This window comes from Paroedura picta, chromosome 1, assembly GCF_049243985.1.
Source record: "Paroedura picta isolate Pp20150507F chromosome 1, Ppicta_v3.0, whole genome shotgun sequence".
Classification (NCBI taxonomy): Eukaryota; Metazoa; Chordata; class Lepidosauria; order Squamata; family Gekkonidae; genus Paroedura; species Paroedura picta.
This window is the reverse complement of record NC_135369.1, coordinates 122,318,311-122,346,216: the sequence shown is the minus strand read 5'-3', so window position 1 is coordinate 122,346,216 and position 27,906 is coordinate 122,318,311. Positions and strand designations below refer to the sequence as shown.

Sequence of the window (27,906 nt, the reverse complement as noted above, 5' to 3'; positions counted from 1 at the left end):
CCAGTGAGTCGCCAGGAGGCATTGGGTCCCACAGAGCATTCTGGAAACCAATTGGATCCATAAGTCTCCGCGGGCAGGCTAAAATACGCCCGCCGCCCAACTGGGGAAGGGGTGGTATCCTGAGCCGGGTCTGCAGGGCATAGTGGTCTGACCACGCTTCAGCCAAAGCTCATCCAGATCCAACTCTACCCCGGCACCGAAAATCAAGTCAAGTGTGTGGCCGGTGTGATGGGTGGGCCCAGCAACAAATTGCGAGAGCCCCAGTGTCACCATGGATGACACCCCTTCCAACTCTATGATTCTATGATTCTATGATTCTATTTCAAGTCCAGAATGGCTCTCCAATAACCATTTCTTTTTAGCACTATGGAGAAAACGGAGTACACTCCAAGCCCCTGCTCAGGAAATGGTACAGGTTTTATTGACTTGATGTTGCAAAGATGATTTATTGCATAGAATTCTTGACCTTTTCCCCAGATTATTTATTGGCGGTAATCTTAGGAATCTGCTTGGGGAAGCTGTGAAAACTCTAGTTTGCAACTATGATCGACAACCTTGCTTTCTTGAAGCCTGTGTAAAATGTCTCAAGCACACCTCCACTGGTATTTCTTTGGAGTCATACTTTCTGGTTTTTGGACTTCCCATCTGAGAACTCATATCTATTGGGGCCACTCCTTTGAATCTAGTGGGAAAACCACCTCTACGGTAGTTCCCTCTGAAGCTAGTCCAGAAACCCCTTCTTCCTCAAGACCTAAATCTTGGTAGGGTGGCCTGGGAATGAAAAGAACCCTGTTGGAAAGAGTGCTTCCCATGCCTCTGAAGAAGTTTTATTTATTTATTTATTTATTTATTTATTTATTTATTTATTTATTTATTGATTGATTGATTGATTGATTGATTGATTGATTGACCACCACTCCTGGACCAAGATGGCTCCTGGCGGTTTACAATAAAACCCCAATAAACATCAGTGAAAAATGCAAATTATAAAATCCCTGTTAGCAGAACCCACTCTCTTCTCTCACCAGTCCAGCACTGGCCAAAATAGCCGTACCCCAATACACTGCCAGCTGACCTTGGGGGGAGGGGGCACCTTCTGCCCTAGGTGTTCAGGCCACCTTGAGCAGGGACCCAGATCTTCTACAGCCTGGCTGCAACCAAATGCCTGGCTGAAGAGCTCCATCTCACAGGCCCTGAGGAACTGTGATAGCCATTTATCATGCACTAGTATATTTCATCCCAAGAATTCAGAACATCAGCATCTTGATCCACATGGACAACATTGTGGTGAGGACCTATGTGAGTAATCAGAGAGGATCCAGGTCCTCTCGCTTGTATTGGGAAATGCAAAAACTTATGCTTTGGGCAGAGCAGAATCTTCTGTCACTCACGGCAGGGAATTCAAATTTAGGCATTACTATTTTCTTATCTTTACCTTCTACCAATATCTTATCTACGGAGTTTTGAATAACCTGTCTCCATGACAGGGGCATGCCAAAACCACTGACTTAGATGTGGAGACAGCATGCCAAGCCTTTAATTACAAACCTCTACAAGTCACAGCAGTGATGGCAATTGATCTTGAGGAAAAAATAATCACATCTAAGGTAGTGACAAATGAGAAAGCAGGTGCTTTTAGAAGTCTATCGACTCCCTCAATGGCTCTGGTGTTACCTTCTGATTACAGCTGTAAAGTCTTCCTAGCTCAGGCCACCACCACCCTATTCATTATGGAAGCTGTGTTATAGGCCCTGATTGCCATTGTTGTGGCTTCATGTGCTTTTTAAAGAAATGTGCGTAACTTTCTCTCAAACAGGTCCCTAGAGAAACTCTGGCCATCCTCTGAAAGAAGACCCTGGGAATGCATAGCCGATATAGGAGCATCTATGAATGGGACTTGCAGTGCCTCCTCCCCATAGTCCTGCAATGTATAAAGGGTCTTTATGAAGGCAGGCTATTGGTTATTTGGAAGTGGGCGCCTCCACTCCTCTCATCTTTTCTTCAAAAAATTCTGTAAGAGGGAAGCAATTTTGCATTGTGGGGGGGGGGGGGTCTTGGAAACCTACATGTCCCTTAGAACCTTTTATTTTCCTAGTCTCTGGCTTAGAATTTGTCTCCCCAGGCTCTTTTTTTAGATTAAGGACTGTTACAGCACTGGACATCATGAACTGATAATCCTCGGCCTGAAAAAGGTGCACCTCCTGCTCTTCTTCCTCATGGGTGAGGAACTTCTCATCCTCTGAGTCGTCCAGGTCTTCATGAGAGGAATTCACTGCAATAGAGTGAGTGTGCAGCCTCTTCCTGGCTACCTTAGTTGGCCACCTAGATGGACCTTCTCCTGGATACTCCAACTGTTCTAAAGATGACTGAGAGGCAGCATAATTATAATCAGGCTTATCTGCCATTGCAAAGCCCTTGGAATGGAAAGCCACTACCTGTTCCTTAACACCATTAGTGTTAAGTTGTAAAATTCAGGAGGCATCTGAACAATTGGATTAACATTACCTGACCTTTACTCCACACCAGCAGCTGAAACACCGGACTCTTGGGTAGCTGTCCTGCCAGTGGTTTGCTAGGCCAGCTCACCCTCACTCTCAGAAACTTGCTGCAGCTCTGAAGAGCTTGCGTGAGCCTTTCTCTCTCGCGCTTTTCTGCACCCATTTCTGGCACGTTTGGTTGGCTCGGCTGCTTGAGAGGTTTTTGAAGTGACCAGTATATCTGCTGACGCCTCCAAAATTGGTGTCAGAAGACGTAATCCTCTTGATCCCTAGTGGCCATAAGAATACTATGAGCTGCTGCCAATCTTAAGTTTGCCGCTCTAGCTGACTTCCTCAGTGGCACTGCCTTCTCTGTCACAATGCTCTTTCCTCCGGGGAAAAAAGGCTTGGAAAATGAAAAGGAGAAAACACATGCAAAAAGGAAGGGCAGGACAGAGGGAAGTAAGAAATAAGGTTTTAGAGCAAAATTAATCAAAGAAGGGACAGAGACCAGTCTTTAGCTCCTCTCCCTTTACAGGCAGGAAAAAGACTGAGATAGAGACATAATGCTTACCAGGTTACAGTGGGAGGGAAAAGAACCTGCTCCTGGCTTCCTAACTGCAAGCAGGATAAAACCCAGCAAGATGTCCTCCACTCAAGGGGAGAATTAATGTTCATTTTGCTTTAATCTCACTAGTATTTCATGTTTTCATTCACTGGAAATGGCGTGAGTTTCAGACCGTAATCGGACAGATCTTCTTTACCATTTCTAACCACTGGTTTACACTAGGAATATCTTTCAATTTCCAATGTAGTACAAATACCAAATGTGCAGCAATTATTACAAATTACAGTTCTAGAATATTCCCATAGTAATAGATGACAAAATATTGAAAGAGTAGTAGAGCTTGTTTAATTAATTTATTTGGAAAGCTAAGCGAACCAAGATAAATAGTCTATCGCTCAGTCTCAATGATCCTTGGAAAGCTAGGTATTCCAAACATTAAAGTATACTGTAACACAACTAGTGTGTTTATCAGTATGGATTAATGAAGGGAATTCCTCATTAGACTTGATAACTGAGTAAAGTGAGATTAGAATGCCACTTAGAACCTTTTTATTGGCCACTCTAGGTAGAGAATATATAAAAAACTGTAGATAATCTGATGAAGATTTGGGATAAAATGAAGTTTTCTCTTATAATTTCACCATTTGTTTCTGTTACCAGAGATTTCAATGTATTCCCAACAATTATTTTGTCTAGCTGAATAAAAAATAAATAAACTAGAAAGTTATTGTATTTTTATAGTCTCTGGTTCTATCATCCCACTGTCAGGATCAGTCCCTGCTCTCTGCCATGTTTGAGTTCCTTGAACCTAAGAGACTCCATCTTGGTGTATCTTTGTCTTTTGCTAGCTTTCCCATGTAACCAGAATGCTTATGCCTGTAGTTTTCCTTTGATTCCCCCCTCCTTTTGATCTCTCCCTTTTCACACTGCATAGTCTCTCTGCTGTGATATTGTTCCCTGTGTTCATCTTATCTGCTAACCCGGGGCGCTGGTATGACCAAGGCCGTGCTAACTTTGGCACCTTGACAGGAAGCCTGGGATGGCACCTGGGTGAGAGGGTTACCCCCTCCCCTTGGGAACGCTTGGGTTTAGGCGGGAGAATTGTATTGATAACTGCTTGCTCTGCTGATATCGATCAGTCTTGACTTCGAATGTTAAAGTGTTCAGATCTACTTCCAATTAAAGCTTTCTTTCTATAGAAGTTTGTTTGTGTGTCTGCTCTTGACACCCACATGAAGAAGTGGAGAGAATGTAATGGTCAGGTTACTTGTTTTAAATATCTTCAATTGAAGAATTTTCTTATGAATTTAACTTGCAATAGATTTTTTGCTAAGCAAAAAAAGCAAATTAGAAAGAATGATGAATCAGCACTCAAAACATTTTGTTTCTAAACTTTACAGATTATCTCACAAGAATCAATACTGGTTTTCAAATTTTATGTTTTGCATCTGTTTTTAATATTTGCTGGCTTTGTCAACTTTGTGCTTTTGTCTCTTTCACTAATGTCTGATTATTCAGTTTCATTAACTGATATTTAAATTGTATCATATGTTAATGTTTATACCAATACAATTAATGCTTATTCATATTTATGAATTTCTTTGTTCTTAATGTTTATATTTTAATTATCAATAAATAAAATGGAACATTTCACCTTTGTTTTCTATTTTAAAGACAAAACTTCAACATCATCACAAGAATTCTTGTACTAATTAAACCCTCATGCTAAAAATTACCTAAGAAACCTAATGTAAGAGTGAAGTATCAGTATTAGTTACCTCATGTAAAGCTTTTGCTTCCTGAAGATTTTGTATACTAATTTTAAAACCGTAAGAGTTGTTTAAAGATGATCCTTCAATCTGAGATGTCTCTTTCTTTGGGGCATTTCTGGCAGTGAACTGATTCTGTCAAAAGAAAACATGCACAAAAAAAAATTCTGTTAAAATATTACTTAACACATGTAACCAATTTTTATTCAAGTTATTCATGTTTAGTAAGTTACCAAAAGTTAGTAACTATTTATACTAGTTTTTGGGAAAAGAAGCACTGCATATCATCAAACCTTCCAATTTCAACTCAAGTGTCTTTCAAATCACATGGGTCTTTCCCACTCAACTCACAAAAAAACACACAATTTACTTGTGGCATTAAAATTTGTAACTCAACCACATGAGATATTACCTCATCCTATGTTGGTGCACATGAAGGGAACCTTTACCCTAACTAGATCAGGCTTAGAATGCCAAATATATAGCACTCACGAACTACTTAGAAAATCAATTTTTTGAATTTAGCATGAAAAATTACACTAATATTATGCAATACCATCTTTTGGTTCCATTATATAACTGAATAGTGCTGCATTTATGTGCTAGGTCATCTTTCATGGTTGACATCAAATTCTGCATTCGTATAGCACTACATGCAAAGATATGTTTCCACTTATGGACATATTGTTTTATATCCAAAGATGTTCTGCTTGTGTAAGTAGAACCTGCAAGCTTCAAAAGAACCTACTACAGCTCTGTTCAAACTATTATCTGAGATTTTGTACAAACATACCAGTGCTAGCAATTATTCCCCTTCCAAATACTGTCCACTAATGCACATCAAATGATTTTCCTCCTTAAAAAGAAACAGGGCTTTTTTGTGGTGACACTCACTGGTACAGAGCACATGCACTTTTAGGGAGGGCTCTTTTCAAGTCCTGATGGGGGAACTGTGGAAACTGGTCCATAAATTAGTATGTATCCTTAAAAAAAAACCCATAAAACACTGGATTTAAGCATTATTATTTGGTGAAATTCTACCATACCAACAGAACATAATATTCTTATTTCCTTCTAGAACTATTCAAATACACACCTGTTTTGGGTCTATGGATATATCTTTCAGAACAGGGAAATTTTTTAGAGAAAAAGTACATATGAAGAACCAGAAAAATTAAAACAGATTATTGTACAGAACACGAATTCCGGTACCTAATAAAAACATTATGTTTCGATTCCATTTTTACCTTAACTTGTGTGGTTAAAAGTACTTTTCGAAGAGCATCAACATTACTTCCTCTTCTGTGATTCAATTTCTGGAGTTTTGATCCTGGCACGGGGTAAGAAATACGTCACTCGTAGTAATAACATACAATAAACTATGTTTATATATGAACTACTGAAATATTGATTTTCTGAGATTTTATCCATCATAGTATATCACAGTCTTGAGGCATGGCATGATCTCACAGTACAGTAGCTTATATTGCTGCTCTTAAAGAATGCATGTCCCAAAAGTTAGAGACAATTATTCTAAGCCTAGTCATTTTTCTTCCTTGACTTAGTCATTCTAACTACATACTAAATTTATTTTAGAGAACTCAGCATATTCTAATACGAATGAAAACTTTACATTAATAACAATTTCAGCCATTTGCTGATCATGTTCTCACACTGGTCATTATATAGAACAGGTACATGCATTTTCCCATTTTTTTTTAATTAAATTTTTTATTTTTATTTTCACTCTGTGCACGGCACTAATTTTTAAAGCTTACCAGGTAATAATGGGGTAAATGCAAGTGCTTCTGGTATTCTTTCTTGACATATTTTCTCCCTAATTGGTGTGCTGTGGAAGCAAATGGTTTCAGAATTGCCATCACATTCTCTTGATGGGGACACACTGTAGGGTGCCTTGCCTTCCTCTCTAACAAGCTTCTGTACTCTTTTGACTGGTGTTTTACTTTCTTCCACAGGTAACAATATATCTTCTGAATCTTCTGAACAAGACGGTTTGGAATCTGAAGATGCTATTTGTTGCCAAGGAGGAATAATTGGTGAATCCGGTGAGTTATTATTAACATAATCCTCCTCATTTTTCTCTGACTCTGTTCCTGCAGTGGTAAGTGTCAGAGGCCTGGTTTTGAATGCAGTCTTACTGAGTTCTGCATTATTTATACCACAGTTTCCCAATGTTTGTGGTGAAGGATCTGTTGAAATGCGAAAAACTTCTGAATGCACAGATTTGCTGGCTTCAACACTGGGTAGGTCAGAACACTCAGCTGTCTTGGCCATTTCATGGCACAAAATTTCAGGTAGAGGCATACATTTCAAATTGTCAGTAACTGTAGCTATCTCAGTCCCTTTAATGACAGTTCTTTTCCTGAAGAGATCATAATCTTCTTTGGCCTGAAGCCACGATTCAACTTGTTGGGAAGTTGGTGCACATTTACAAGGCATAATCACTATCTTTTTTTCTTCACTAGTTTTATGGCTATTCCTTTGCTTTTTATCAGTAGTGGATTGGTTATTGCGAAGGGGAGAACCAGGTCTAGGGCTTTGAGCCATTGCAAGGAAAGCAGTTTTCCACAGTCGTAATCCTTCCAGTGAAAAGTCTCCCTCAAATTCAAGCAGATCATTTACAAGTCTTGTTTCAACAGTAAGTAGCCTTCCTCCAATCTCTCTGTGAAGATAAGGCTCTGAGTTATTTTTCCATAAAGATGTAATTCAAAAATTACTGCTGTTTTGCTAGTAGTTTCAGAAAATCAACACTAAATAAAGGTAAAGGTAAAGGTATCCCCTATGCAAGCACCGGGTCATGTCTGACCCTTGGGGTGACGCCCTGTAGCGTTTTCATGGTAGACTCAATACGGGGTGGTTTGCCAGTGCCTTCCCCAGTCATTACCGTTTACCCCCCAGCAAGCTGGGTACTCATTTTACCAACCTTGGAAGGATTGAAGGCTGAGTCAACCTTGAGCCAGCTGCTGGGATTGAACTCCCAACCTCATGGGCAGACAGCTTCAGACAGCATGTAAGGTAAGCATGCCTTACCACTCTGCGCCACAAGAGGCTCTCAACACTAAATAGAAAATACCTATTTAAAGTTTGTTTCTATTTCAATATTTTCATCACTAACAAAGGCTAAAGTTTATACACAAGATCATGTTAAGATCCCCAGTGACCCAAATTTAAGAACCTGCAAAAATGAAGCAAAATAATAATAATAATTTAAAAAATCAATACTATGCAGTACACACCTGTGGCACAGGAAGAGAATATATAAATATATATGAAGAGAATATATGAAACTTGTGCATAAAATTCAGTGTAAAGTAAAAATTTAAGAGACACAGAAACATACATTGATACAAAATATCAGGAAGACCCATGAGATCTGGGTGGAGGGGAAGTGCTATCGTTTTATCTTATTTCTTGTCTCCCACGACATTTCCCCTTCCTTTTAATCTCTTCTTTCTTATACTTTTCTTGCCCACCTTTCCCCCTTGGCCTCACCTTTCTTCCCTACTGCTTTTCTGGTCACTGCTCACGCAAGCCCCCACCTGCCTGCTTATTTGGCAGCAACTTTCCTATACTTCCCACCCTTTCCTTGTTACCCCTGTACAAAGTATGTAGCTTTTTGGGTTTATTTTACACCCAGATGTTCAGGTTCAGTATTAGATATATGATAACTACTGAAAGACTGAGAAAGTCCCTCCATAAGCACATTACCTGGGCTTTTCTGGTGCATCACAAGGATTGCTGCAAAATGGTTCCTGGTATATTGTTTCTGCAAGATCATGATCCACTAAAGTTGACATGATTTCTTCACGACTTGGAGGTGACATCAGAGGTTTAAGGATGTGTGCAGCACGAGAACTTCCATTTTTTGATTGCGAAGGTGAATTTGTAGATCTTGGTGAACTATCTGGGGTTGGTGTTAATCCATTGTTTCTTGAAATATACAGCTCTAAATCTTCAGAAGCTGCATCCATAAGTTCACCATCTGGTGAAGATAATATAGAAGAAAAAGAGATGCTAACAGAGTCAAGTGGCTGACATGACTCAAAAGCGGCTTCCTTCCTAAAGTGGGTTTGACTCCAATCACTATTTGGTGATGAAAGATTAAGAAAAATCCCTTTCTTCACAGCATTTCTGTCCAACTGGAATTGTTCCTTCTGGTATATTTCTGCATGTTGTACATCTACGGGTGAGCTAGGTTGAGACGCTGATGGAAGAACATTATTTTTCCAGGCACTATGGAGATGGTTTTCATTGTTATCCAAAATTCTTTTATCAAATAACTGAGGACTTAGTGGACCAGATCTTAACCATGTTGTTGGATCAGAATAATGATTTTCTTCTTTAGATATTTTGTTACTATGACTCAAAAATTCATTTTCAACTGTTTGACCTGGAAAAAGATCCTGAGCAGCATCACTCAGAAATTTCTGTGGCAGATTTTGATCTGCTGGAACAAACTGACTTGCAGAATATAAACTACCAAATCCAGTCTGCCCTACCGTATTAATATCAAAGTTATAATTATGATCAGGAGATAGACTATCTTCTAGTGAGTAACAACTCTCAAAACCTGGGTCTGAATAAAAAACTGGACTATCAGATATGATATGGACAGTCTTATTATTGTTTTGCTGCTTCACAGGCTCTTTTAGAAGCTTGAGTGATTTCTCTTTAGATTTCTTAGAAGTTCGTGGTTTTCTTGGTGTTATGACTGAACGTGATCTTTTGATTAACTTATTTTGATCAAGGGGATAAGAAACACCACTAGTCAACAGGGGTTTAACTGACATCTGTTCATGCATGTTGTGAACAAGTGCTTTCTGCTGCCTCTTTTGGAGCAATTCCTTCAGAACAGCTAAGCCTGAATGTCCTTCACTAAATGCAGGAGTTACTAGAGTTTTGCTTATGCACTGGGGATCCATTTTGGTTTGAGAGACTGTTTCAGATAAAGCATGCTGGTTTATATTTTTTTCAGAATTAAAATGTGACATATCCAAAATGAATCCTCTCTGTTTCTGCTCCCATCCTAGTTTTTTCACTGGACTTCTCAAAGACGCTACAAAGCACTTTTTTGGCACCTGAAAAGGTCCATGGCTTTCCTCAGAAGTTTTAAAAAAAGAAATATGATCAGCATGTTTTGTTGTTTCTGGAAAGTAAACTATCTGCTGCTGACTATCCTTACAGTGCAAAAAATTGCTAGAATGATCAGCCTTTACTGAATCTGAAGTACTGACATTTTCAATTGCCTTACCAGCAGGACATAAAAGTCTGCCTTGTGTATTTGTAAGCTCTTCTACTTTTTTAGACATGTCTTTAGAATTGTATACATTCAGTGCTACCTGAGATATATGGTGAGACTGGTCAAACACATTATTTTGAACTAAGGTTGATTCTTTCGTTCTAAATACACAGCTTTGACTATTAGATCTTTGGAAGTTTATTTTGGATTTTTCCCTTCCAGACACCACAGAAGCTATGGCTGGATGAAGATTCTCCTGTGTCAGAGGGGAACCTTGGCACCCTACAGGTTTTTCATTTTCCAACAGTGCATGAAAATAAATCAATGGATTTCCTTGAGCAGTAGCAGTCAGTGGGAGTTGTGTTGATGGTAGATGTCCTGTTGAATACCCAGTGGGAGCTATATCTTTCTGCGTAAAGAGTGGCTGAAAGTTTCCCAAGCTCTGAATATTCTCAGGTAAATCATGATGCTTCAATACACGTTTAATTTCTGTTCCTGGAGGATTACTGTTTTTTTCATCTGTAGCTGTTATAGACTTCGAAACTTTTTCTATTTTTTGTTTCAGTTTTGCTCTAGGCTTCTTCTTAACTTCATTTCCTGGTTTATTAGTTAGACTGCTCTTCTTTTTATTAGTTCGTATAGTAGCTCCAGCAAATTGCTTTTTACACTTCCTAACCTGAGTTTTTGATTGGCTATGTCTTCTATGAACAGAAATAATAGTCTTACTGCTGCAAACATTAGCATTTTTAAAAACCAAAGTTTCTTTTTCAATATTAGTCATAATTTCTTCTGCATTTGGATCAGTGGGAGACCAGCAGCGAGGTGGAGATACATTAACTGGACTTGCACTTCTTTCAGAGAGAAAACCAAGTTTAGACATAACATCAGTATAGTTCAAATCACAGTCGTCAGCTTCAGCGCTGTATGATGGGAAAGGGGGAGAAAGAAAAGCATGGGTTCTTTTTCTGAAATACAGAGTTCTCTTAATGTTCTTACTATTCATATTTTGTAGTTTCCCAATCTTCTTCTTAGCAGACTTACATTTTGCTTTCCTCTTGTGACTTTTCTTTGGCATTAAGGGATAAATAGGATATTTGGTTGCAGGAGAATCAGGAACTTTTGGCCAAAAGTCTTTTAAAGGTGCAAGCTTCTTATACAGATTCATCTTTTCCTCTGTAAGTATAACTTGCTCTTCACTAGAATCTATTTTCCCTAGTTTAACAAGCATATTTTTTCTCCCCCTAAATCTATTGATAATTATATATTTTATAATAACAGGTGGTAACTTTTTAGAAAGTCTTCTTCGTTTCTGAGACCTTTTAGACCCATCTACATTTTCATCATTTTCCATGCAATGAGGTAGGCTAATTTTTGAACTGTGCATGGCAAAGCTAGATTCACTGTCTTCAGTCTCATAATTTATTTTACGTTTAGCACGGAGAGTGTATTTATTTCCACACAGCCCAAACGATTGCTCAGATTCTTGAGTTCCAGCTCCAAAGTGGTAGTCAATACAGCTACTTGAATCCATAGACATTTTATTTACAAAAGTACTTTGAGGAACTTGAATTATATCATTTGGTAGCAGACTGTACTTTTCAGGAATATCGTTAGTAGCATTACCTTGTATACAGCAGCTCTCTTTTATGGATGCATTGAGATTTACAGGCTCCTCTGGATTGTTAAGATTCAGTTTCTTTTTATTTAGTTTCAACCTAGTTTGCTTTTTGCCATTCTTCAGCTTATACGTCACAGGACCCAACTTCTGTGGCTGACTGAGACAATTAGAAAGGACAACACTAGGAAAGAACATGTAATGTGGCGTTTGTTGGCTAAGGTTTGTTTTTTCTGCTTTATGTTCCTGAAATTCTTCATATCTAATTTTAAGATTATTAAGGCTATCTTCATCAGTGTTATTTACAGCAGAATGAATAACAGTTCTATTTACCTCTGAACAAGACACTAAGTCACAATTTTCTGGTGCTGAAAAAAGGCTATTTATATTTGTGCAATGGGCATTTTTATTTATTTCAGATGTTTTATTTTTAGAATGGTCCAAATCTGAAAAATCAGAATTTTTAACCAAACTGCCTTCATCAGCTTGATGGTTCACAAACAAACTGTTGTCCTTTGTAGCCTTTCTGATGCCCGTATACTTTCTGCTAGGAAGGTGTCTGCTTGCTGAAGAGAGGTCTTCATATGTGGTTTCACACAAACCTTGAATCATTTCACTTTTATTACTTTCATTGTGTAAGTTCTCAGAATGGAGGATACTGTTGAAGGGTGCTGGGTACTTTACACTGTAAGTGCTTTCCTTTGTAAAAGAACTGAATGAAAAGTCAGGTCTTATGTCCATCTTGTTTGGTTGAGAAAGCCCTTCCAAATCACTGTTTAAGACATGAGAAGAAAGGACACTTGTGTGTTTACACTGAAAAGTAATCTTAGGTGATGATGGGGGTTCCAGAGTTGCATCATCTTTTTGAAAAACTGAAGACTTTACAGAAGTTTTGCTTGCTGCAATTACAGATGTGTGTGTTCGAGAACTTTCATCATTCAAAGGATTGTCTAAAATAGAATAGATACAGAAATTATTTTATTACATTTCTCAGATATTACACTAACCATTTTTTTAAACGCATTGAGCCAAGTAATGATATCAGGATGAAGGAGAAAAGACACAGATAAGGGCAGGCAGGAGTATAATGAGAAAAGTACAGAAATTCATATGGAATAAATATGGGTACACACACTACTATCTCAGGGAGAAAATGCAATTCTAAAGGTTTTTAGAACCTTACCACTGTTTTCATCTGCTGTTCCGTCTAACTGAGGTATAGACAGATTTGCCAAAAGCATATCATTACCACTCCAATCCATCTCATCTTCTGAAGAGCTGTCTTCAGTTGAGCTCTGATTCTTACTTCTGCCAACTGACCTAAAAGTGAAACTTATTTTAGACAAACAAAATATTTGTCCAGCCAGCTGATAGGAAAGTTCTTCACTTGCTATACCCAGAATAATTTTTTTCCAATAGTGATATACAATCCTTCTCATTTATATCAGGCCCTTTTACTATGCAAAAATACAAAACCAAGTTACAAAGAACACTGCATTTTTGGTGCTATGGATTACCTGAATATTTACAAACACAATTACAGTGGTCTGTTAATTAATATGAGCAGATGTGTAGAATAATTTTATATTCCAAATCACTGTCATCCATACTGTAACCTTAATTCCTCATTACCATGCTGGGCATCATATTGCTTTTTTTCTTTCATCACCCCTCAAAGCTGCCATTTTCACTGCCATGTTACTGGAGGGCTTTCTGAATACTTAAAAAAAAACCCAACAGATGTGATTGCACTTTAGCACACTAAAATTATAATGAGCTATTGCCAGAGTTTACTAAGTCCACTTGAATTCCCAGTTTTCATTTCTAAAAAAGCACTTCGCCACTTTTATTGTAGATAGCAAAAACCCCTCTAAAAACTAAATTTTTAAAAAGTAAAATCTGTGGACTCAGTCAAATTATTTAGATCATTGGAAATATATAGAGAAAATGGAAGCTAATAAGCAAGTGCGTATATAATTCAACATGGCTACTCCACTGCCCCTGATTTCACAATGGCAAGGAAATGGAGAACCCTCACTATGTGAATGTAGCCTGTATCCCAGAAACAAAAACCTAGAATTAGGAAAACTCAGGATCAGTTTGGCAGGAGCCCTTCCATTAAAGGATTCTCATCCACAGAGTACTTCCACTTGTAGCTACAGCCCCCAATGCTTCCTGACATTCTCAACTTTGGGGAATGATTTGAGCTGCAGCAAGAGTGTATGCTCCACGACTGGAAATCCTCTGCTCACAGAAATGCTCTATTGGATCGAAACTCATGTTTCCCAGTGACCCAGTGCCTGCAATATGCCGGGCGGCCCGCATACTCTGGGGGATTCATTCCCCGTGAGTACACGGGAAACGCCGGGGCAATGCCCGGCAGCGGCCCAGCATGGCTACTGCCATGCATAAAGTGTCAGTCTCCAAGCCAATGGGAACATCCTAGATGCTCATGCACTCTTTTTGTATGCCATCTTTCCCCCTTGGTTTTCTGTGACTCTCAAATAAGTGTTAAAGGTAACAAACCCTACTTCACACTGTTGTTTCCATGCAATACAGGAAGAAGGATTTTAACTCCCGAGCTATTTAAAAGGAAAAGAGAAACACAGCATACAAAAAATCTTGAATCATATACATGCATAATCTCTGTTATTCTTTGATAACATGTACTCATGTAGCACACATACCCCTACAGCAGTACAGGCTGCGGGAAAAGAATCTAGCATAATATCTGTAAACCAATGAAGAATCTAACTCCCACTCCAACAAAATCAGATTAGTTACTAGCTCTTGGGTTTTTTCACTGACCTACTTGTCTGAGCCATCTAGATTTTTATCCTCATAACATGCTTGAATCTGATCATCCAGATAGATATGTTCAGCGGTCAGAAATTAGAACTTTCCAATGCAACTGAAAAAATAAAGGATGTACCTTCTTTTTTCACTGGCATCATTAATATTGCTGTCCCATCGCTGGGACATAAGCAAACTTAGCTCCATTTCTTCCTTTTCAATTTGTGGCTCAATTTCTTCATCATCACTGTTGTATAGATTCCTACAACTTCCAGGAGAAAAATGTTGCAATAAAGTTCTTTGCTCTCGAATTTCATAGCCTTCATCCTCCAAGCCAGCCAAGAGATGCACCATGGCTTGATCAGCACTACCATCCACTGCAGTAAACACAAGAATGAGTTCAGGCATGTGTCTTGTCAGTTTTAAGCAAAATCTGAATTTGTCTGTTTTTTTTTACTTTAATGTTCATTTAGTACTTCTGTGATCTGAGACATATTGCTACACCTCTGTCCTTTTCCCTAACTGGTCTAAATGCTTTAGATTTGCAAAATGCACTCAACTTAAATAAGACATCACATGGAACCACTGTTTATTTTAAATATATTTAGTTTGTGAACTCAGCTCAAAGAACATCACTGAAGCCTGGTTTACTATGACAAGTGTTAGTTTCATTCCCCTTTCCCCATAGCCTGTTATGATATCACTGGAGAACAAATCAGGGTTATGTCAATATAGCTGCACTATTAAATCATACAAATCCAAAATTAAAGTTAGCAGCTTAAATTGTGGATTTGGACTAGGTCTAAACTGAGCCAACATAAGAAAAAACAGATGCAAGCTCTTTTTTGGGGAGAGGTCCACTGAAATAGAAACTAATCATTTAAAAATATTAGGAGCACAGTATATAAAATTATGGACAGCATTAATGCTTTAAGATTCCGCAGAAAAAAACTGCACTTCAGTGAAGGCTTTTTCTTGACATAGAAGTGGACAACATTCCCTAGGAAAGTCCTCCCATCTAGTTTAAAGAGTTGTGTTCAGCCTCAACCATGGGACTTTGCAGCTGTCTCAGCCAACTTTCTCACTGTTGGCAACATGTTTCAATTCTGACAAAATTTTAGCTTAAGAGTTCTCTAGATCAGATGACTGATGACTCTTTTCCCCAGAATATAGTGATTATCTTGATGCTTTTTAGAAACTAGCCCAGGTATAGGTATATATAGGCGGCACTTTAACAACTTCCATAACATTCTGCCTATGACCCATTATGCACGGGGAGAATAACGCACATTCAGGGTGGAATGGCGGCGACTAAAATCACCGATAACGCACGGTGCCGGCTGCAACCGGCCACAGCTTCGGCGCATGCTGCTGAAAAAGCCACGTTAGCGAAACGCGGAAGAAAGCGCAGCTTCCAGGTAACCAGGGCGCAACCAGAAGCGGCGCTGGGATCGCCGCATGCATAATTGGTTACTCTGGGTTTTGCCGCCGTTGCGCCCCGTCCCGTGCATAATCAGTGTGGTTCGCGTCTTCCCCCTCCGTGTTTTCCATGTGACCCAAAATCGCCGTTTCGCCGGCCGTGCATAATGGGCCTATGAGAGCCAACATGGTGCAGTAATTAAGAATGGAGGACTCTAATCTGGACAATCAGATTTGATCCCTCACTTGAAGTCTGCAGGGTGACCTCAGACCAGTCACAGTTTTCTCAGAACTCTCCATTGCGGGGAGAGGAACAGGTGATTGTAAGCCACTATGAGATACCTTCAGTTAGAAAAAGCAGGTATAAACTCTTCTTATTTTTCTTCTGTCTGTAATATCTTTGTAGAACCTGAATATTCTATTATCTTAGCTTCTGAACAAACATTTCAGGAAAGGAAATGCTGGGTCCTGAAAGGGCCACTCTGGAAAGCTTCATTTATCCCCCTTGGTTTTATTTTCATTTAATTTACCTTTGTTTCAGTATTTTAAATTATGTTGAAATAATCTGTGAGTAGGAACCACTGCCTTAAAACACAAATGTATAGTTAGGCCCACATTGTGAAGGAAACCTTCATTTGGAAAGCCTTTGAACTCCAATTTGTAATGGCATTTGAATTAATATAAACTACATGTTTGTTTCCTTCACAGAAACAGTGCTTCTTAAATGACATTAAACTATGGTTTAAAATCCGGGTTTGTGGAAAGGAAAAAGGCTTCCCAAATCAGAAGATTTCAATCATGGTCTGTGCACAAGGAGTTGTAGGAGGAAATGCATGAACATAAGGAGAATCTATGTCCATACCTATCACAGATAAACAGAGGTTTGTTTTGATGTATGACAGTGCAGACAAAACAGCCAGCATTGTGAACAGTTACTTGGAATCTGTCCAAATCTCAACTAGAGGTAAAGCAGAATTCAAAATGCTCTCAATTAGGGCCTGTGTACATGTAAGACTTGATAAGATTTTGGAGAAGCAAAGCAATGACACCACCAATTTACTTCAGAAACATTATCAGATGATGTTGCAAAATGATGCAGCTTGGACAGCCTAGTATAATATCCTCCATCGCTATTCCATATCGGATGACAACCAGGGTATCCCCATAGCTGGTTTTAATATTCATGACTGGATCTTTAAACATGCTGCTGCAACAATCAGGAAGCTGATTTCCCAGTTCAAATTTTCTCCATGATTCAAACTAATTAAAAGGGACCTCCTACCTGGTTACTATCTCCCCCCATTACCTCAGAATAGCCTTTCCTTCTGTTCAGTATTAAACCATGCCAACAGCTTTACTAGCTGGACATTACTCCCAAGTACACTGACTTCAAGTCTATGCATCTGCAGAGCTTCACTTCCAAAGGAACTACAACATTATATTTTATCCTGTTCTCTCTCTGACCCATTATGCACGGGGGTTTTAGCGCACATTCGGGGTGGAATGACGGCGACTAAAATCACGGTTAACGCACGGAGCCGGCTGCAACCGGCTGCAGCTTCGGTGCATGCCGCCGAAAAAGCCGCGTCAGTGAAACGCGGAAGAAAGCGCAGCTTCCGGGTGAGCGGGGCGCAACCAGAAGCGGCGCCCGGATCGGCGCGTGCATAATCGGTTACTCTGGGTTTTGCCGCCGTCGCGCCCCGCCCCGTGTATAACCGGTATGCGTCGCGTCTTCCCCCTCCGCGTTTTCCATGTGACCCGAAATCGCCGTTTCGGCGGCCGTGCATAATGGGCCTATATAGAGCCTAGAGCCAATTTCTTCTTCATACTCTGAGAAGCTGCTCTTGTTTTCTCTCAGATGGTGATCCATTTGTCTAACCGAATGTCATGAAAATACAGACTAGAGTTACATCTACACAGGGTTTAATGCATTCTGGTTAGATTCTTTTAATGTTGATATATGTAATTATGTTATGCTATATGTGTCAGAATGTAATGGCCTTTGGCCACAGACAACAAACTTTATCACTATTTCAGTCAAGGAAAGGTTACAATGGCTTTTACTATACTTACTGAAAACTGGAGTTTTAGTTAATCTCTGAGATGAAGGCTGGAAATGTTGACTAGTTTCCATGACATTCAGAATAGCTTCTTCATTAATAAGAGCATCTTCTTCTTTATACTTCTCACTAGTTTCCTCTAAAAATTAGATAAAACACTATGCATATGAAGTAATTAAAAAAAAACACAGGTTATGCTTACTCACTTTAAAATATTCAAATTATTTAAACATGATTTTCAAAATAAATGGCTAAAGACATTTAGCAGCGGTTAAGACTGACTTCATACTCCTAAGGCTGATCACAAAAGACCGGAAATGATAATGGAACCACTTTTCGTAGTGATTTATGTTTAGTATATAACTCCTCACAGTAGAGCTTGGTAATGAGTTGTCAGAATCAACACATCACCCTAAAGGCTGCTAGCAACCTCTATCAGTTGCCAACTGTCTTCTCATGGCTTCTTTCTTAATGTGAGATTACAGCAGGAAAAAGCGCATTTCTGCTTACATGTTTTTTTTGTCCCTGCTTCACTCTAAGCCATTTCCAGCTCAGAAAAGAAGACAAAGAAGTATCAGGAACATTCTCTTTCACTTGGGTCTGTACATGTGAGAGAATGAGGTAGCAGAATGGATTGTGCCACTTGAGACAACAGATATTTCTGGATGCTGCCAGGCATAAATAGTACAGACTACCATATTTTGACTCACTCCTCATTCTGTTCCATTTGTAGACTAGGTCTTAGTCTCTCCCTTGCCTTTCCCAACTATTTTTATTTGAAAAAGTAAACATGTTTTTGGAGGAGATAAAGATAGAGGAGAAAATGACAGAAGTCCAAGCTAGATAAGTACCCATAGATTTTCCTTATCAGAGAAACAGCAGCTGAAGGGGACAGGGGAAGGGGAAATGGCATAGACAGAGGAGAGTTTCCTAGCCCATATCTCCCTGTATGTCTCATAGAAAGGTAAAGAAAAATACAGAAGAGTCAACATAAAATATGTTTTTCTTGGTGTTCTGCAGCTTTCCTTTTTCTAATGTGGGCAGTGGGAGAGGTGAATGTCAGGGGACCAGAAGATGTCTCTACTTTATGCACTTTGATTCTGTTCTTCCCAACTGATTTCTGGCTCAGAAAAACAGGTAGAAAATTACAAAAGTAAGAGATTAATTATCTTCCCCATTTATTTCACTTTCCTCAGCTGGAAACAGACATAAAAACAATATTTTTCTCAGCTTCTTCACAAAAATAATTACAACTAGGACTAATCTAGGCTAAAAAAAAAACTTGTATTAGCAATACTATACTAACCTTTGTTCAGTTCTTTATCACTGTGGACTTCTACCATACTGGCAGGTGAACATGGAACAACTGTTGGAGATTCTACCTCAGAATGTAGTGTCAATTCAGCAGAGAATTCTGGTGACCCACTGCCATAGCTTACTGATCCAGATAATGTCCTAATTAATGGAATCGAAAACTGTCAGTGTGACAGTAAAATCCACAAATAAAGATAATAAATATTTAGAAAAAACGCTTACACAGAGAGATCACTTTGCTTGAGGATTTCTTTAAGTCTCTTCTGAAAGATTTTTTCACTCTCTGTAGAAGTTACAAATCCACGATCTTCAGATAAGAAAATAATGTTAGACTGAATATTTAATAAAGTGATACAGAAAGACTACCAAGAATCAATAAGGAAATGTAACTTCACTGGATAGTCTATTAACAATTGAGGAGGTAATCTGGTGCAGCAGCACAGCAATTTTCTACATAAAATTAACAATTATTTCCCCTCATTGTAGAATTTCTTTAATAATGCAAATTCAAGGATGCAATACATAGTCTGTGAGTTTCAAGCAGTCCACAGCCAGTTTCAAAGGGTACTCTATTTCTTTTAGCACATTTCTATATATTTAGTAATATATTCTGTAGGCCCACAAAACTCTTACAAGATGCATTCTCCAGATCAAGAACCCATTTGGAGAAAAACTGCAAAGAGAAGTTATGTCTCGTTGCTAGCTTCAAAGCCCTAAATCAGTTATCCAAAGGTCCATCCACTCTTCCCATGAACTTTCCTGCTAACTGTCTGGTAAAGCAACTCTGAAGGCTTTGGTCTTTTGCCCTGTACTCAGAGATGAAATGACAAAGATGTATGGTGCACAACTGTGATAGCCATCAAGAAAACATATTTGTGAGCAAATTTTTAAGGACTGGTGGCCAAAAACTCAACAAGGGTTTTTTGTTAGTGCTGAGAGAGCTAAGATTTCTTGACGGGAACCTATGAACTATAAAAAATTTGATTACTAATACCCTCTTGGAAATCTACAAATGTAATGGTAGTGTGAGAATGATTTTCTTGGTTATAACTGGTTGTTAACTGTCACTTCAAGATACTTAATCTCAGACTTTTCTCCAACCTTCTTGAAGGAAGAAGAGTTGGTTACTATATGCGGCTTTTCTCTACTCGAAGGAGTTTCAAAGCGGCTTACAATCACCTTCCCTTTCCTCTCCCCACAACAGACACCCTGTGAGGGAGATGAGGTTGCTATTACTGCTCTGTCAGAACAGCTTTAAAAGTTCTGTGGCAAGCCCAAGGTCATCCAGCTGGCTGCATGTGAAGGAATGAGTAGTCAAACCTAGCTCATCAGATTAGAAGTCAGCACTCCTAACTACTACACTAAGCTGACAGATCCATGCAGATTGTTAGAGCCTTTATGGTGTTACTCTATCTAGAGAAGATTTACCACTTGGTATTGTGAATTCTATTAGCACTTTATGGGAGGCAAGAAAAATATCTGATCTTTTTGAAGCATCCTAATTTGACACAGTGCTGCTGTTCAATCTCCATGCTATGGACTGGAAAGATTCTGGCTTGGGCTCTAAAACAGATCTCTGCTACATGGGAGATGCTATGGTTTCTGAATAGAATCTTAGAAATTTGAGAACAGTAACCTTCTCAGAAAGGGAAGAACCATCAGGATCACTTCTGCCCTTAATTGCCATCATTTCTGTATTACCCTGGGGATGAAACTGATAGAATGCATGCAACAATCCTGTTTACCATGTGTTTAAAGAATCTTTCTTGAATGACTTCTTATAGGTTGATGGTTCTCTGGTGAGACGAAGAAATTTAGCTGCAGATTTTCAAAGATTCTGCAAATGTGACTGAATAGCACATTATGCCATTTTGGTTGGTTCAGTAGTGTCTTGTGAGCCAGTCCATAGCTGAAGACTTGCTTCCTGCTATGTGTTCTGCCTTGAACAATTTTAGATCAATTTCAACCTAGAATAAGATTTCCAAGCCTTTACTGTGATCATAGTTGGATCTCTTGGCTCCTCACAATTTTTAGATGCTTGAGCTAAAGCACTCTATAAGAGAAGAATCCTGTGACCGCTCAGGTGAAGCTGGGACTCTAACTATGGCAAACAAATGACTGAGTGTTAATTTGCTGATAGGATTGCTTTTGGTTCAGATAAATCAGTGGTCCCCAACCTTTTTATCACCGGGGACCAGTCAACGGTTGACAATTTTACTGAGGCCCGGGGGGGGGGGTAGTCTTTTGCCGAGGGACATCGCCGCCGCCTGAGCCCCTGCATTACTTGCTTTCCTGCTGGTGCCCCTGACTTCCCGCTGCCCACTGGGGGTGCTGCCAGCAGCAGCTGTGCAGTACCACGCTGAGGGGGGAGCCCCAGCCATGGCAGCTGCTGGAGAGCACCAAAAGTGAGCCGGCAGCAGAGTGGCAGGGCAGCCCCCGAGGCAGTAGCCGGGGAGGAGGACGAGGAGGAGCCGGGGGTTGGGGACCACTGAGATAAATGACCTTGCACCATCAAAACAAAGTTTGGGTCCAGTGACACTATTAAGACCAAGAGTTTTAATCAAGATATAAACTTCCATGTGCATGCACACTTCCTCAGATACAATGAAATGGGAATTACGAGTCCGTACATATAGGTAGCATGTGAGAAGTAAACTAGTATACAGATTAATAAAGATATTTAACAGATACAAGGACAAAACGAGAATAACAAGATTAGTTTGGGTTAAAGTTTGGGGAAAAACATAGTGAAAAAATAAATATGTCAAGAATGGAGATGAATTAGCAGATGTATCCTTAACTGGGGAATGCTGAGAGTAATTAGCTGAGATCCTGCCATTATACTCCACCTCCTCTCAAGCATTGAAATAACCTTTAGAGCAGCTTCATTGAAATGCGGCAACTGACTGTGAGAGAAATCCCACCCAGTCTTCAGACCAGAAAGATAAACTCCAATCTCCAATTCCTAATGACATTCTATAATTAATTACGTATGATACATTACATTAAAATCTACTATTCTAATCTATTATTCAAAATAAGCAATAAAATAATAATAATAATAAGAAGAATTGGTTCTTATATGTGAGTTTTCTCTACCCGAAGGAGGCTCAACGCGGCTTACAGTCGCCTTCCCTTTCCTCTCCCCACAACAGACACCCTGTGAGGTAGGTGAGGCTGAGAGAGCTCTGATATTGCATGCTAAGTCAGAACAGCTTTATCAGTGCCGTGGCGAGCCCAAGGTCACCCAGCTGGCTGCATGTGGGGGAGTGCAGAATCGAACCCGGCATGCCAGATTAGAAGTCCGCACTCCTAACCACTACACCAAACTGGCTCTCGGGAGATATATGACCCATCTGGGGGATTATTAAGAATGCAGATTAGAGGGTTCAATGAGGGTGCATATATAGAGAAATAAGAAATCAATATCCCTGGATATCCCTGGAGATTCCATTGTTTTTAGTGTTTTAATAATCACTGGAGAATTCAATAAGAAATAAGAAATCAATATCCCTGGAGATTCCATTGTTTTTAGTGTTTTAAACCAGTGGTCCCCAACCTTTTTGAGGCTGGGGACTGGCAGGGCAACTGCCCGCCCGCGCATGCTGCACATGCGTGGCCGTGCCCACGCATGTGCGGCTGGGCCACACATGCGCAATGCGCGGGCGCGGCCCTGATTCCCTCTCCCCCCCCTCCCGCAGTAAGAAGCTTCCCGGGCCACAAGCTTGCGGCCTGGGAAGTTTTTTACTGCGGGGGGGGGGCGGGGAGAGGGAACCGCGGCCCAGCGCCATGGCCTTCGCGGCCCGGCACCGGGCCATGGCCCGAGGGTTGGGGACCACTGTTTTAAACGACAGCCATACAACTATCGCCCCGTCTTGCACCTAGCATTTCTGGGGAAATTGCTTGAAAAAGCGGTCATGGATCAATTGTCAGCATACTTGGAAGAAGCTTGGATCAATTGTCAGCATACTTGGTCCTAGACCCATCCCAGTCTGGTTTCTGGCCTGGCCATGGAGTAAGACAGTGCTAGTCACCCTGATGGACGACCTCTGTCGCCAGCTGGACCGGGGCGGGTCAGCGTTGCTTCTATTATTAGATCTCTCAGCAGCGTTCGACACAGTAGATCATGAGCTTTTAGCTCACTGCCTCGCCAATGCCAGGATCAGAGGGACTGTCCTTCAATGGCTGATCTCCTTTCTCCAGAATCGCGGACAGAGGGTAGCATTAGGAGAGAGCTCACCAACTGGCTTGTGGAGTCCCCCAAGGGGTAATTCTCTCTCCAACTCTATTTAACATCTTTATGTGCCCTCTTGCCCAACTGGTGCGGAGATTTGGGCTGGGTTGTTACCAACATGCTGATGACACCCAGCTCTTCCTCCTGATGGATGGCCGCCCTGACTCTCCCCCAGAAACATTAGCCAGCTGCCTGGAAGCAGTGATGGGGTGGCTCAAGAAGAGTCGTCTGAAACTCAACCCTTCATAGACGGAGGTCCTGTGGCTGGGCAGGAAAGGTCCAAGCGAGGAAGCACGCCTACGCAATCTGGATGGAGTGTAGCTAACAGTGGCCCACTCCGCCAGTAATCTGGGAGTGATACTTGACGCCTCCCTCTATGGAGACTCAGATCACGAAGGTAGCGCGGCTGGCATTTTACCACCTTCGCTAAGCCAAATTACTAGCGCCCTACTTGGCCCCGGAACACCTAGCCACAGTGATCCACGCGACAGTCACTTCTAAGCTGGACTTCTGTAAATCGCTCTATGCTGGCCTACCCTTATCCTTGATCCGGAAACTGCAATTGGTCCAGAATGCGGCTGACAGGGTCCTCACAGCAACATCTCGGAGGTCCCACATCCAGCCCCTCCTTCAGCAGCTGCACTGGCTCCCAGTTGAATTCCGGATCAGGCTTAAGGTTTTGGTTATCACCTTTAAGGCCATACGCGGTCTGGGCCCAGTATACCTGAGGGATCGCCTCTCTGCCTACACTCCTCAAAGAGCTTTGCGCTCAACTACCTCCAACCTACTGTGGTCCCTGGCCCCAAAGAAGCCTGCTTGACCTCAACCAGGGCCAGAGCTTTCTCCATTCTGGCCCCCACCTGGTGGAACAAGCGGCCAGAGGAGATCAGGGCCCTGACGGAACACAAACAGTTCTGCAGAGCCTGCAAAAGGGAGCTCCTCCACCAGGCATTTGGTTGAGGTTGACCCGGACCATCGCTTACAATTGGCTCTCAGTCCCCCTGCCTCCTATTATGACCGCCACTAATCTGCCTAACGCACTGGGTCCCAGTAAGAGTTGAACTGAGGCTCCTTTGCAGTTCTATCATATTATTATTGCTGTTATCATGTTGGGGTTATGGTTGCTCTATTGTTATTGCTATTGTCGCATGTTTAACCTCATGTTATCTGTACCTGTTCCCTGTAAAACGCCCTGAGCCTTCAGGGGAAGGCGGTATATAAAAACAAACAAACAAACAAACAAACAAACAAAACAGGCAACTCAGCAATTTCCCTTCCAGTCTGTATCTGAAGTTCCTTTAAGAATAGAACTGTTTAAACTGAACTGCCAAAGACGTCAGCCCAGTATCAGCTGGGGTGGCGGGAACTGAGATCTCCTAGCTCAATCTGTGTGCGTGGGAGAGACCTCCCCACTGCACACAGATTCTGGGGCCAACTTTTCCTGCAGCACAGTTTAAATCCAAGCCAGCCGCAGGATTGGGATGGCTTTTTCTAAATTGATTTTTTTTCCTTCTCAGGTAAACAGGTCTTGAAAAAACTCAGGATTTTAAAAAATCAATTTACATTCTGTGCCTTTTTAAGAACTCTAGAGGTTTCCACACAGCAGCCTGGGTAAGCACAATACCAATGCGGAGCCCGCCCTTTTTTCTTCCACTGATTTTAAGAAAAGAAATGCCATTGAGATTACTGGTAACTAATTAATTTCCCCTCTACCTCTTTCTCGATCAGGAATGGAGAAAACACAAGGAAGCACTAAGGGAAAGCTTGAAAGCTTAAATCCCAAGCTAGTGTCACTGTATTACTTCCTCCTGCTGCTGACCTCTCCCTTGGGCTTCCCCCCATTGTACTTCCAACAGTTTAAAAAGAGAAGCTGGGAAGAGACCACAATGGTATCTGCATTTTCTCCTGGGCCTCCAGCCTCTTCTGCCAGCATTGCCTTTTCCCCCTTGGGAAAAATAACCAAAAGGGTCTTCCCCTGCCCCCAGTGCATCTAGATCACCTGCCCCACCCCAACTGTCTCTGCAGATGAAGGCACCCCAGGCTCTCTCCCCCTCAGTAGAGCAAGGAAGTCCACCAGGGCATTTTAACCTTGCAGGGACTGAAAAAAGGAAGTATTTCTAACAAATGTTTGTGTGGAGAGTAAAATTGGACAGGGTGACTGGAATGAAGCACTTCTGGAAGATCTCCAGCCCTCACTAACTTGGATGTCAGCAACCATAGGTAAGTCATGACATGACACTTTCGGGGCGTGTGGCAGAGAGGCATGGCTATTTGACATCACTTCTGGGGCACTTCAAGGCTGAAAGAGGCTGATCTAGATGCAGAAGAGTATAGAATGTGTGGAAAGCAGAAGACGGTTACAAGACGGCCCTGCTGGGAAGCTTGAACATTCATCATAGACTCTTAACACTTTCTTTCAGGTAATTATGATTTGAACTAGAAGGTAAGCCCGTTATAGGTCTAAATACAACAGGCGCTAGCATCGCGGGAGGGTGGAGAAAGAAAGGGGGGAAGGGAAGGAGCAGGGAAAGAAAGGGATGGAAGGATGGAAGGAAGAAGGGAAAAGGGAGAAAGAAAAGAGAGACTGGAATGGATGGAAGGAAGAAGGGGAGAAAGAAAGGGGTGGGCCGAAAGAAGGTGAGAAAGAAAAGCAAACAGGCGCCACCCCCACCTCCACCCCGTCGCATACCAACAGAAACAATAAAGGGGCTGTGAGCTGGCTGGGGGAAACAGCGTCCAGGCCCGCGGGAATGAAAGTCAGGTAGGGATTTGTGGGGGGAAGGGCTACCTCTGCTACCCCCCCAAGAGGAGTGTGCTGGCACGCCTCATGACGGCACGCCAGCCAGCCCCCCTCCCCCGGCCAAGTGAAACGGCCTGAAAGGGAAAGGGGTCCGCAGGCTGGAAAAATGCGTCAAGGCGGAGAAATGGTTGGACGAGGGTGCCTCAGCCTGCAGAGCCATGCCAGTGTGACAGGGCAGGAGGGGCTGGGGGAAATTGGGTGGCCTGGCAGCGCCCACCCCGCAACCTTCTCTATGTAAGCGAAAGGGCTCTCTTCAGCAGGCGCCAGTGGCAGAGAGTGTGCGTGGGGTGAGGTGTCAAGGAGGGAGGTGGGTTGAGTGGCCGGGAGTTCTCCCAGCTTCTCAGCAACCTCAGAGGGGTGAAACTTGTGGGGCAGGGGGGATCTGTCGAGCAGATGGTGGCAGCTGGATTGCAGTGTGGGCCGCGACGCAGTGGGTATGAGTCCGTGTGCTGCTCCTGGTGCGCTGCAGGCGCAGCAAGGGGCAGCGGCGTGCGTGCGGCATGGTTCTATCCGTGCTGTAGTTTTCGTGTTTGCGGGTGGGTGGGCACAGCTCTCTTTAGGGTGGTGGGCTCCTCTCAGAGGTGGCCACAGCATGCATTGCTGGCTCCTCATGGGAGGACTTTTTGCCATGGTTCAGGCACCGCTGCCACCCCCTCGTCACCAGTGGCAGTGGTGGGCGGGTAGTGCGCGGCGGCATGGTGGTGTCTTTAGCAGGGCCTCCTCAGTCAGCCCCTCATTGGCACAGCGGGAGGCATCAGTGGTCCGGCATGGCAGTCCGTCATGTGGATTGTGTGAGTGGCACAGATGCGCTGACCTTGGTAGACAGGCATGTCTGTCTTGAGAGTTGCAGAGTAGCGAGTGGCTGGGCATGGAGGGCAGGAGCTGTCGGGGCCGCACCCTGATTGGCCCCATTTCAACTTGGCCACCCCAGTTCTCGCTCCACCCCCCAGGCAGTTTCACAAATATTAAGAGGAACCATGGATAAGATATGGAAACTATTAAGGGAGGGAGACTTTTGTTCTAAACTGTAAATTTTAGAATTTTTGTTTCAGGGCTATGTTATCTAATGGGGCATTCATGTGGCACCCTCATCTTTGGAGCTGTTGCACAGTGCTCAAGTGGGAAGAGATGGGGTGGGAAGCTGTGAAGGAGGGAAAAGGTAATTGTTTGAACTTTAAAAGATCACTGTTCCATTTTGTTACTAAATTCTATGCATTTGTTACATATCATGTTACATGAAAAGTCAAAATGTTTTATTCTCTTTTTTAAAAATTCAAATTTTATTTACCCATAAAACTTATACATAATAAAAATCATATAAAATACATATAAAATGTGTACCACTCCACAGTCATGTATAAGGCAAAGTGATCACCAAAAACTATTCAGTTACCGAATCTAAGCTTTCTATTGCACTTGATCACAAAAAAAGAACCATATGAATACTTTTATTATTTTGGTAAGTAGTTAATTTCGCTAGAATATAAATCTCTTATTTTTGAGAACCATTCCTGTGTTTTAGGACTATTATTTTATTCCCAATGCTTGGCGTAAACCAGCCTAGTAGCGGTTATGTGCAAAACAATTACTGGTTACC

General features: G+C 41.5%; 1 protein-coding gene across 2 annotated transcripts in view; it reads right to left on the bottom strand.

Moving 5' to 3' along the window:
- The window catches only part of REV3L (REV3 like, DNA directed polymerase zeta catalytic subunit), a 109,823-nt gene that overhangs the window by 41,648 nt on the left and 40,269 nt on the right, over positions 1-27,906 (bottom strand). For both annotated transcript variants that reach the window (XM_077301886.1, XM_077301893.1), the window contains exons 8-16: positions 19,498-19,582; positions 19,268-19,416; positions 17,975-18,100; positions 14,622-14,859; positions 12,873-13,009; positions 8,544-12,639; positions 6,593-7,497; positions 6,062-6,144; positions 4,824-4,949 (exon numbers count right to left, since the gene is read on the bottom strand). In XM_077301886.1, coding sequence (XP_077158001.1) covers positions 4,824-4,949; positions 6,062-6,144; positions 6,593-7,497; positions 8,544-12,639; positions 12,873-13,009; positions 14,622-14,859; positions 17,975-18,100; positions 19,268-19,416; positions 19,498-19,582 — 5,945 coding nt within the window. The remainder of the gene's footprint in view (positions 1-4,823; positions 4,950-6,061; positions 6,145-6,592; positions 7,498-8,543; positions 12,640-12,872; positions 13,010-14,621; positions 14,860-17,974; positions 18,101-19,267; positions 19,417-19,497; positions 19,583-27,906) is intronic.